The sequence below is a fragment of the Lepidochelys olivacea genome (assembly GCF_965140295.1).
Source record: "Lepidochelys olivacea isolate rLepOli2 genome assembly, chromosome: 11".
Lineage (NCBI taxonomy): Eukaryota > Metazoa > Chordata > Testudines > Cheloniidae > Lepidochelys > Lepidochelys olivacea.
In genome coordinates, this window is record NC_140421.1 from 9,464,304 (window position 1) to 9,477,107 (window position 12,804).

Here is a 12,804-nt window from a genome sequence, read left to right on the forward strand (position 1 = left end):
GATCTGAATACATCAAGAGACGGAAAATCCACCGTTTCCCTTACTAGTTTGTTCCAGTGGTTAGTCACTCTCACTGTTACCGAGGGCTGCTTGGATGTCTCATTTAAATATGCATAGCCTCAATCCATTCTTTGTGGGGCACATCAGTCACAGAAAGCTGCATCGGTCTCCCCAAAACTGCATCATTGTTATCCGTCTCCACAAAGAAGTCAAGGATGGACTGATCTCAGATACCGAACTACTCATCCTTTGGTGTTGTCAGGGTACAGGTACCTTTGTGAGGCACCATGGAAGAAGCTTGCACTGCTGCTGATTGCATGCTGTTTTCTATGGCTGAGGCATTGTCAATCTAGGACCTTTCATAACATAACTTTAAAATGTTTTAGAAAAAGAGGGGCAATCTGCCAACTTGTTAGAGTTCCATAGGGATCAATTCACACTATGATACTTCATTCAGAAGGTCTGTGAATGAATACCCAATGTCTGCTCTTATGCTGCAGCAATATACAATTATTTGTAAATTCCTTTACAGTTTCACACACTAGGCATGTGAAGCCAGGATTTCTTAGTGTTACTGTGTATTACTGTGTGGGTGGGGGGGGGGGGGTGGATGGTGGGGTTTATACATTGTTTTTGAGGGTGGGGGAGAAATATCAGTATTTATGAATGGGAAAATCTAAGGCTATGTCTACACTACAGCTGGGATCGATCCACCAGCAGTCGATTTAGTGGGTCTAGTGAAGACTTGCCAAATTGACAGCAGATCGCTCTCCAGTCGACCCCTGTACTCTACCCGCAATGAGAAGAGTAAGATAAATCAACGGGAGAGTTTCTCCCGTTGACCCCCCATAGTGCAGACCCCGCAGTAACTTGACCTAAGGCATGTAGGGTAGACATAGCCTAAGACTTTGGTGAAAAGGAATTAAACTGCTTGTGCCGATGAAATGAGAAGCTCTCAAGAGATCTCTATTTGGAGACATTTCTTTAAAAGCAATTCACTTCTTGGTGCTGGCACTTTTGATGGCTCTTCCCCTGCATGGAAATGCAACTAGGATTAAGAGGACGTTTGAATGCCTAGTCATGAATTTAACAACATTCCCAAAAAATACATTGACTTGGGCCTCAGACATGCATTATTCGCACATGTAAGTTTTACATGCATATAATGCTGCAGGATTGGGGCCCATTTTTTTTAGTTAGAAAGGGATCTACAATCATTAACATTATTATTCATTCAAGAAATATAGTCACAGGGTTATAATTTTCCACAAAACATGAAAATGGCAACGAAGGATCCATTGGTTTTGTCATTATAAACTCAGCATGAAAAGTTGCCTTTGAACTAAATCTTAATTGTGGGAATTAATTTTTGTTCATCTTTTAGAAAACAAATTCCGCTGTTTTTGTACTTTAGGAGTTTTCACACAATGGAGGTTGATTTTTTTTTTCATTTTTTTCTAACTGGCATTTTACATTAATATTGATATTGACTACAATTGTGGCATTCTAATACTGTACGTAACTAGAAAGTGTCAGATTAGCCGGTATAGAAACAAGTTTAATTATACCTACACACCCACTTTTTTAAAACATTGCCTAAAAGTTCCCAGTGGGTGGGCCTAATTTACTTGGACAGTAGCTAGTTATTTTTATCAGGTCACTTCTCCATGAACTAAATTTCTACCACGAAGGGAAGGGAAAATTGCATAATTAATTTTCTGTTTAGAGTAAGTGGAAGATTTCTAGTCTTGTGAGAGCATATCAAGTAAATGGTGTCTGCATTCAGGTCACACTTCAGCAAAGCACTTAAGCACACGTTTAACTGCAAGAACCTGCTGAAATTCAATTGATGTCAATGGGATTTAAGCATGTGCTTGAGTGCTTTCCTGAATTGGCGCCTTAGCGAGTAAAAACCAATTTTGTTCTCTCTCTCACACGCACACACACACTGTTACTTTGGAAAGGCACTGCAGGGGACAGGGTGTCTTAAGAGTTCCTGTCAACTTATTTTGATCCAGCAGGACAAATTATTCCATCATTACATCTACATTGGCACCTGCAGAAGAGAAGAATGAGGGGGGATTTGATAGCTGCTTTCAACTACCTGAGAGGTGGTTCCAGAGAGGATGGTTCTAGACTATTCTCAGTGGTAGCGGATGACAGGATAAGGAGTAATGGTCTCAAGTTGCAGTGGGGGAGATTTAGGTTGGATATTAGGAAAAAAACTTTTTCACTAGGAGGGTGGTGAAACACTGGAATGCGTTACCTAGGGAGGTGGTGGAATCTCCTTCCTTAGAAGTTTTTAAGGTCAGGCTTGACAAAACCCTGGCTGGGAAGATTTAATTAGGGATCGGTCCTGCTTTGAGCAGGGGGTTGGACTAGATGACCTCCTGAGGTCCCTTCCAACCCTGATATTCTATGATTCTAACATCAAAATGCCACCATGATGCATCTCAAGTAATAAAATGCCAGTTAATAATTTAGGGCCTTTAGTACAATTCTTCTTCTAAACCACCAATGAGATTAACTTTACATATTATCTTTCATGCACTGGACCATTTCCTTTTCATATATATGAAAAGACACATCTAACAGCTCTTATACAGGTAAAGTATTCATCAACTTCATAGGTCTGTAGGTTTAGTTCTACAGAGATAAAGCAAAGAGAAAATCAATAGCAAGAAATATTCCCTTTTCTGACCTTTAAATTGATGAAGATGTTTTGTAACCATTTCCCAAGATAATTGAATATTTCTCTGTTTATTTTATTGGTGTGAAACAAAGAATGGGCGGGTGAGGTTCTGTGGCCTGCAACATGCAAGAGGTCAGACGAGATGATCGTGATGTTCCCTTCTGGCCTTAAAGTGTATGATGGGCCACAGCAATGTCACATCAATGGTATTGGTTATGGAAGATGACATTTCTCCTTAGTCATGGGTGAGTAAATTTACTGGAACAAATGAGTTAATTTTAAATAATTGGGAACAGAAAGATGGTTCTTTTCCATTAACTCTAAGCAAAAAGTGGTAAAAATCACAACAATAATATGGCCCACATCATTCTGTGAGCACTAAAAGCTAATTTAAATTAAAAGCAATTGCTTGTCAAGCCCTGAATATTTCTTTCCAATTAAGTAGCAATGGGTCTAATTATTATTTCACACCAGTGTAAAAAACAGGGACTCCACTTAAGTCAATGGAGTTAAACTGGTATAAAAGAAGGGTAAAGTAAAAATCAGAATCAAGCCTAATTTCTCTAATCTTATCGTTACATTCATTATAATTATGGCTACAACTGGAGCAGCGCTGTACTGTAGTACATATACAAGGGGGCAGAGGCAAGGCTGAATAAGGAATCTTAAAGTTGTCATTTCATGACTTTTGAGAGTTTCATTTTGTAACCTTAATATTCTGTTAATTTCATTTTTTACATTTATAGGAGTACGAGCTATCTGCTTTACTAGCCTTCACAATTCTTCCATGGACGCTTTTACCGTCAGGCTGCCTGATGTGTGTACACACCATGAGACTTGTAGGATTGGGAAGGAATTTTCTCCCAGGCCAGACTGGCAGTGACCTTGGGGGTAGAGGTGCGGGGGAGTTGCCTCTCTCTGCAGCACAGGGTGTGGGTTATTTGCTGGTATCTGGGTATATCTCACTTATTCAATTCCTTCCCACTGCAAGGGCCTCAGGCACTGGTGCACCTCAGTCCCTCCTGTTTTCTGCCTGTGGCACACAATAGTTTAGTTTTCTGAGGGCTATAATAGTTGGGTTTAATTTGAGTTGTTGGGTTTAAGGTGTGGGTGCTGGGTGGTGTTGGTGGCCTGTGAAGTGCAGGACGTCAGACTATATGATCTGGTGGTCCCTCTGGCCCCACTCTCTATAGCTCTATGACTTTCTGGCACTGACAGTCAGCAATACAACTTTTGATAGGTGAGCTTCAGAAGGTCCAGGGCGTGGGTTTGGATAGCAGCTGGAGTTCTTCAAGATGTGTGGTCCCTACCTGTATTCCACTGTGGGGGTACACATGCGCTCCTGGCCGACACCCTCCTTCCTCCTCTCCCACCCCAGGGCAGGAAGCGGTGGCAGCACTGACTCAGGTTTTGGGGGAAGGGTCAGGGTTGGGTCAGGTTGGAACATGACTCAACCCTCTCGGTCTCAGGTGGGCTTGGGTCTAATTTAGTCCCTCCTGACCGTGATAGGATAACACCCTCTTGAGCAATATTGATTATTCGCCACCCAAAATTCCAAATATATTCTCTCCTCGGATTTTTCAGATTAGTCACTCATAGAGCAAGTAACTTCCCATGAACTTCAATAGTTCAGACTCACTAGACTGTCCATTTATATAGCACCTTCCATTACAAAAGACCCCAAAGTGCTTTACATACGTAGAAGGATGCCGAAACTATATGCAGTGCTCAATCCAGCCACCACTGAAATGCAGCAACACCATCCCAGCATGGACCGCAATTTATGGAGAATCTCCAAGAACCATGTCTGACTCTTCCCAATGCAGTCAGAGCTTCACATGCATGAGCATTAACACCTTCCTAATACAATTAGCATCAGTGAAAGGATGGTATACACAGCACACTGGATAGAAGAGGATTTGATTTTGTGCGGTAACCTTCATACTCCACATACCCCCAAAGTAACATGGAAAACATGCTAAACAATAACTCACATCGCCTTTAACACTACAATCTGTTTTAGTGAGAAGGGGAATGAGAGTCAGACCATTGAGATAGTCTCTTCTCCCTCTCAGTTACTCTCCTAAAATGCCCTCAAATCTTTAACATTCACCTCAGCCAGCAAACACAGGCAGAAGGAACTTTAGTTTAACCTCTCACTGAGTTGGGAGTGTGTCAAAGTGCAGCACGTCCTACCCCACCCCCAGACCTGCACTGCAAATTCTGTGCCAAGTAGGAGCTGGAGTTCCAGTGTGGGACAGGAATTCATGACCTTCTGGCCCAGGGGTGAGAGTTTGACCAACTGAGCCATACTCAAATGGACTCTCAGTTAATGTTTCACAGATTTAACTGATTCAGCAACCTCAAGGTACAGGTAAAGCTACCTAGAACACTTCCCCAGCTGTATCTTTACCCAGGAAGCCGCTGCACATGGGCCAGGACCCTACTGACATCCCAGTGGGACATTCTGTCCTTCTGACAGCACTAACCAGTCCACCCACAGTGACACCACCTAGTGCACTCATACAGGGCAGCCATTATTTGCCTTTAAACATTATGGGAACGTGGTCTGCAGCATCCTGCATCTGAGCAGTCATTCAAAGGTCTGTATTGCAGATGTCTATAGATACTGTCTACTTTCTAGGTCTATTAAAAAAGGTACTGTCCATAAAACTGTAGATCAAGGTCATACTGAGTACAGCATGGGTGTCAACTGCCTATGGTACAGTGGCTGTGACCACACTGCTCTTCCTGTAGAAAATGCCTCATTCCCAGCCTAGCACTTTAGCCAAAGGGCTGTGCTTTCTTCCACTCTTGAAATGACCTGTTAATTTCTAGACTTGTGCGTGAAATGCCTGCTCATGAAAGCCAAAGAGCCCTTTGGCATCGCAAGTGCATGCAACAGACAGGCAAAAATGTGAGGGTGTGAAGTATAAAACTTTAAACATTATACTTTATTTCAACACAATCTGTCAATTGCACATGGAGGGAAAAGCTTTAAAGATGAAGGAAAAAAGCTAGAAGGGAGCTGCTTGAGATTGCAGATTTGTGTGTGAACTTTTGAAGGAGTTTCAGAAGGAAAAAAATACAAGGGCATTGAGTCAAGGTGAGTTAAGAAATATGTAACCAGGAAAAACCTGCTAATAAAAGGCACTCCTTCAGAACAAAATGTTTTGTCTGACTGCTTTATCAGGAAACCAATTTACAACTACAACTTATTACTCTGTATAGAAAATGACAGCAGTGTGGAAACACTTTAAATCTGAGACTGGAGAGTATGGCATTGCTGATTTATTAAAGGATTAAAATTAGGGCTGTCAAGCAATTAAAAAAATTAATCGTGATTAATCGTGCTGTTAAACAACAACAGAATACCATTTATTTTAAATATTTTTTGATGTTTACTACATTTTCAAATATATTAATTTCAATTACAACATAGAATACAAAGTGTGCAGTGCTCACTTTATATTTATTTTTATTACAAATATTTGCACTGTAAAAAAACAAAAACATGAAATGTATGCAGAATGCGGGTAAAACAGAGCAGGAGACATATAATTCTTCCCCCAAGGAGTACAGTCACAAGTTTAATTGATGCATTATTTTTTTAACGAGCATCATCAGCAGGGAAGCATGTCCTCTGGAATGGTGGCCGAAGCATGAAAGGGCATACAAATGTTTATCATATCTGGCATGTAAATATCTTTCAACTCTGGCTACAAAAGTGCCATGAGAATGCCTGTTCTCACTTTCAGGTGACATTGTGAATAAGAAGCAAGTAGCAGTATCTCCTGTCAACGTAAACAAACTTGTTTGTCTTAGTGATTGGCAGAATAAGAAGTAGGACTGAGTGGACTTGTAGGCTCTAAAGTTTTAAACTGTTTTGTTTTTGAGTGCAATTATGTAACCAAAAAAAATCTGGATTTGTAAGTTACACTTTCATGATAAAGAGATTGCACTACAGTACTTGTATGAGGTGAATTGAAAAATACTATTTCTTTTTTTATCATTTTTACAGTACAGATATTTGCAATCAAAAATAATAATATAAAGTGACCACTGTAAACTTTGTATTTTGTGTTGTAATTGAAATCAATACTGAAAATGTAGAAAAACATCCAAAATATTTAATAAATTTCAATTGGTATTCTATTGTTATAAGTGCGATTAATCATGATTAATTTTTTAGAATCTCCCACCGGGCATGGCTGGGATGCTGTGGGGCACCTGACGCTGCAGGAGGAAGCTGTGGACTTCTGCACATGTTTGGCATGGCTGAATGTGCACTCACCAGTTCTCTTCGTGACTTCCCCTTCTACGTCACGCCCTCTTTGTCCATTTTTTGCTGTCCATTCACCAGTTCTTCCACGCTGTGGTCCAAGTTCATCTTTCCCTCCCCATCATGTAGAATGGCTGCTTGTGCACTGACTGTGCGTTCACTATTGCCTTCCCTGTCCTTACAAATCTGCACAGACACAGGCTGGATTTTGCCGTTAGCATGCTCTTCACGGTAATCAAGAGCATGTCTTTCCTGCCATTGATATTAATGAGGACTTTACCATTAGGTAAAGCTGACTGCAGGAATTGGCCTCTACATACGATATAGTTCCATATCCAGTTGATATGCTGTCCCGGGTCCCAGAGGTTTTCCTTCCATTGCAGCAAGAATCAGCTAAAAAGCTGTCTACACTAAGAAACCTTTAATATTAAGGGTTGGGTTTTTTTTGGTCAAGATAGGTCAAATCTGTTTACTTCATAACCCCTGACGATGTCATCTCCCATTTTTTTGATCAGTGCCTATTCTATTTTAAGAGTTAAAATAGCATGGATCGCTTACCTCTTTGTGGGAATCCTTATGTGCTTCCAGTGTTTTCATGATGGTTAGCTCCGCATAGTTTTTAAACCTTGCTGGCTGATTTCTTAAGATCTCCCGCAATACTCTTAAAGCCAGGGCTCTTATTGAATGCTTAACCAAAGAGAAATACAAGTTGGAAACAAAATAATTTAACTTCAAAATGATAACGTTGGCCATATTCTGCTGGCAGTTATACAAACATAAGTCACGAGTCACTCCACAAATTCCAGTGAAGTGACCAGGGATTAAAATCAATGCAACTGAGAGCAGAATTGGTTCAGAGCTCTCCCCACTGTACAAAGATTCATATAGACAAGTGCATTCTCACTGATGGAGAAAGAACCAGAACAAATATAACATTTGCTAAATCCAATATCTTACTCCAGCGAAATATAAATTAGTGCTGAAAAGCAGTAAACCTGTATCATGGGGAGCTGATGATGAAGCTCAGATTATATTTGTTCTTACTTTCCTGTTTTACTGACTTCTGCAGATTTCACACTATCCATCTTCAAAGTGACAGTTCAAAACAGTGTTTCATATACAGATGCAATGAATCTACTTCGTGTTTTTGTGGCTTTTATGGAAATTACTTTCCTGGCTCTAAGCATTCAGCTAACACAGCCACAGCTCTGATTTATGCACTGACCATTTACAGCAAAAGATCATGATTAGTGGGAATACTAGAACAACCGCCTGAGTTATAGAACTGTTGTACCAAGTTTTTGGATTGCAGCCATTGCAAACAGTAACTATAATTTGAGCAGAGGACTAATTCCAAACTGAACCATTAAAGTACATCCTGATTCTTTGCTATTCACCTGTACGATTAACAAGCTAACACAATTTAGTTGTCCTCAGCTTAGATCACCATATCTTCTGATAGATGTATGACAACAAGAGCTGACACTACAGACAGTGACGTGTAAATTAATAATTGTCAAAATGTAAACATCTACTCTGCTTCAGAATTATATTTTCATTTTGCAAATAGGGAACAGATTCAAAAAGACTTCAGATGTTTTCTTATTGAACACAACAAGCATACAGTGGTACTGAACCAGGATAAAAACACCCCCAATCCTGTGAACAAGTATATATCCAGAATTATTTGCAAATGTAATCAACGTCACTTAGATGATTATGGCACTAATTTGTGGGCATAATTAGGGACTGAAGTCATCTAAGTCAGTGGTCTCCAAACTTTTTGGATCGCGCACCCCCAGGGCCAGCTCTAGGGGAAAAAAAAAAAAAAGAAGAGGAAGAAGAAGGGATGCCGCCGAAGATGGAGCGGAGGGAGCCGAGCTGCCAGCATGCCGCTGAAGAATTAAAGGTCCAGGAGCGCTCCTGCCGCCATGCTGGCAGTGCTCCTTCTGCCGGGCACCCCCAGGGATGGTCTTACGCACCCCACTTTGGAGACCACTGATCTAAGTGACGAAAATTTGGGCCATAAATAGTCTTTCTTGTCAACTATCATCTATTAAAACTTTTGCAGTAGTTCTACATCTGTATTTCCTATTGTATGCCATTTTAGCCTGTTTAACGCCTAGGCCATTCTTCCCCATTAAAACACTGTTTTTATTATTATTATTATTTTTGGCGGCTACTGGCATAATACTCTGGGAATAGAAGTCAAGCATTTGAAGGCAACTCAAAATCCATCAGTGAGATGACTGAGCATGAAAGGATTGTCAATATCCTCTTCTAATGCAAAGAGACTGGGCAGACAGCACCACTGGCAAGAAGGTGATGGTGTATCAGATACAGATAGTACACTCTAAAGCTAATGCAATGGATATAACCGAACCAACATGGACAAACTGTCATCTAAGAATAAATGATGTACAAGAGAGTTAAATATAACACCAGAATCTTACATCTTTGTCTCCAAGTGTTTCTAGCAGCAAGAGCAAAATGGTTTTGAAATGTTCCTCCCAAACTCCCAGGTTATCTTCTCGCGTGATCTTCAGTAGCTCAAGCAGGGCTCCTTTCCGTTCTTCCACCCGTTCATTGTGGTTGGACAGTTCTTTCAGAAGATCAGCCACCAAATCGGAATGATCAATGGATACTTCTAGGACAAATGAAAACAGGTTAGTTTCACTGGGGAAAAAAAAGCAGCTGCCAGTGCTTTCAGGATTTATGACGGGGATGTGCCAAACCCAGGCCAGTCATACTGGACACATGGCAACCCCATATTTTAAGCAAAGCCCCAAAAGACTGGTTAGAAACAGACTCTAGTCAGGAACATGCAAATTCTAGGATCTCTTTAGGACTGTTTTAACTTATGCCTGGCTATTCAAGCACTTCAAACAAGTTGGATAGGGTGATAGCAAGTGAAGAGGGAATAGAGGGAATGAATGAAATGACTGCATCTCTTAGTTGCTCATTACCAGATGTTTGAAAATGAAGCATTACTTCTAGACAATATTATACACTTTCTGGTTTCCAATTAGAATCCATTGATACCCGTTTTCAATCTAAATGCTTTTCTAACAACCCTTTTTGTTTATGACCATATATACACACATAAAAACCCCACTCCCCATATTAGGAGTTCCTACACACACAATAGAAAAAGTTCACACACAACAATTTAGGAGTTCAATTCTTCTCGCAATTAAGTCAACAGCAAAATTTGCATTAATTTTAATGGCCACAGGACCAGCACCGGAAGAGGTTATGAATAAAACAATACAGCTGAAACTGAATTGAAACAAATGACAATATTGCCTAATAAACTCATATGCAAGTTCTGTTACTCATGCAGTCACTGTGTATTCATTTGAACCCTTACCTGAGTAAAACATGATGTACATTTATATAAAGAAACCATTTGCAGGGTTGTGTCCCATGACAATTTAAACATGTAAATGTAAAATACAGAACAAAATGAACAGCTTGAGAATTTATAATACAATCATATACCAACCATCCCGAAGCTGATCCATATCATCATCAAACACAGCCTCTTTTAAGGCAGTCTTGTCGTAGGTGTTGATTGTGTCCGAATAAGGGTAGGGGTTGTAATCTCGGGCTCGGGGCCCTGAAAAGGCGCGTGGAGGCTGAGTATTAAGTAGAGAGGTTTTGTTATCTAGAGCCATCCTTCCTCCTTCCATGACATCACTGCTTCCCCGTACATCACTGGCAGGTGCAGCTATTCCACCATCTCGAGACACCTGAACGGATCAGACAGAACAGAAATGGAATTTTAGATTATACTTTTAATCTCACCAGAGATGCAGCCTTTTAGATTTAATACCAACATCCACTAAAATAAAACCAAGCATCATAAATTTTGCATCTAATCTAATTTTCTGAAGATTAATTAAAATATTGATATTGTCTCTTTTCATGAATTATGTACCTATTATTGTCCCAAAAGATTTCATTGGTGAAAACTTGAGCACAAGTCAACAAATAAAAGGACACTAGGTACTCCTAAATTTGCACAAACTCCTGCAACTTGGCAAAACCCAGAAAGAGATCACTAAGCAGGCTCAGGTACACATATTCTTGAAAACAAAGTTGCAAAAGAAGCAAGTGAAACTGAAAAAATGAGGACTTGTGTAGAGGTTAATGAGAGCCCAACTCTGAAAATTCTACGAGGTATGTCAGGAAACTGCAGCTCCCAGGGGCAATGGAGGGTTAGGTCTCCATTTTAGCATGATGAGCACAAGTTAATGCCAAACATTTGTTATGATGACTTAAAAAAAAAAAGTCTTCCAAAAGGCCAGAGAATATGTGGCTTTAAAATACACTTGAGTGACATTGTGCTAACCTAAATGTCTCTTTTTCCCAATAAGAAGCAGAAGTTTAACTTGCAGAAGCTTTTAAAACCATTAATGGCCCCAATTTTGCCCTCCTCAAGAAGCATGATGACTAACACCTTTTATCACAATTAGTTCCACTGACCTCCAGGAAACCACATGCAGTGTAAGGTACTATTCCGTGATTTGAACCGTAAGTTACTATGAAACCTTTATATGAATTAGCTACAAATTGGGGGGAAACAATTCATGCACTTTGAAGATTTGTATCTTACTTTTTCTGCTATAAGCTTTAATACATGTTCAATGTTCAGAAATCCTGAGGCGAGAAATCCAATATTAGCATTTATTTCTTACACAGTCCAAACTCCCGCTGAAGTCAAGATAAGTGAATTTCAAATGGAGTTTGACATGAGTAAGGGTCTATAGAATTTGGCCCCATGATTTTAGAACAAGACAATTATATGTGGAAATATACCCCTATGGCAAAGAAAACAAAGGAAACAATTCCAAATCATGACAAAGGAGCTTAAAATACAAGCCAGCAAACCAAAGGCTGATTTTGCAAACTCTGTTTTAGAATCTTATTAATAGCCTACTTACGTCACAGTCCTTCTTCCCATCACGCTTGATTGGTTCATTCAGATCCTCTTGACTACGGAAACTAAACTTTTCAATTGCCTCTGTGACTCCACGAAGAGAGCTGTAGATTTCATCGGAATTTAGGTTCTCTGTGTCATAATCCAGCATGCTATAGGTCAAATGCATATTGTAAGATGTCACATACCAAAGTAAGAATCAACTTTTGACCTTGAATAACATTATGACCAGCTCGAAACGGGATGAGTTGGAGTTCCATTTCTAACAGTGACTTGTAACAAAATGTGGACAGAACCTAGGCAGATTTTGGGCCTAATTTCCTTTTCACACAGATGTAAATAATGACCAGTTCCATTGAAGTCAATGGAGTTATAGTGGTGTAAACGAGAGGAGAATTAGGTGCACTGTTAGTTAATTCCACAGTAAGTGCACTAGTTTTCATAGTCAGAAACCTACCCCTCAAAATGGAATAAAGGCATTGTTAAGTTAAAAACAAACAAAAAACAATGAATATGAGAATTCAAAGATTTAATGCAGGTATAAATGAAACTTTTATTTTTGCTTTTAAATTTCATGTTAAATATGTCAAATATCTTCTATGTCAATGGATTCAAATGTGCAAGAGATGCTTAACTTGAGAGGGACAATTACATGGACTTGACTGACTTTATTTCATTTAAATTCTAACAATAATAAAAATGAACACACTTGCATGATGATCTGTTAGTGGAAATATTGCAGATGACACTGGGAAAATTGACTCTCTAACTCAAACTTGACTTTTGAATACACCACAAGACCCCTAGGAATTCTTCACTCATGGTAAGGCATATATGAGTCTCTGGTCTTCCCTTAAGAGCTATCTGAAATGGCATCCTCTGGAGTCT

The 12,804-nt window shown here is 39.7% G+C and overlaps 1 protein-coding gene across 1 annotated transcript in view; it reads right to left on the bottom strand.

The window, feature by feature from the left end:
• Positions 1–12,804, bottom strand: part of CLASP1 (cytoplasmic linker associated protein 1) — a 266,679-nt gene that overhangs the window by 11,947 nt on the left and 241,928 nt on the right. Inside the window, exons 33-36 of the mRNA XM_084643407.1 lie at positions 11,921–12,068; positions 10,480–10,726; positions 9,428–9,618; positions 7,533–7,661 (exon numbers count right to left, since the gene is read on the bottom strand). Of these exons, the coding sequence (XP_084499533.1) occupies positions 7,533–7,661; positions 9,428–9,618; positions 10,480–10,726; positions 11,921–12,068 (715 nt within the window). The remainder of the gene's footprint in view (positions 1–7,532; positions 7,662–9,427; positions 9,619–10,479; positions 10,727–11,920; positions 12,069–12,804) is intronic.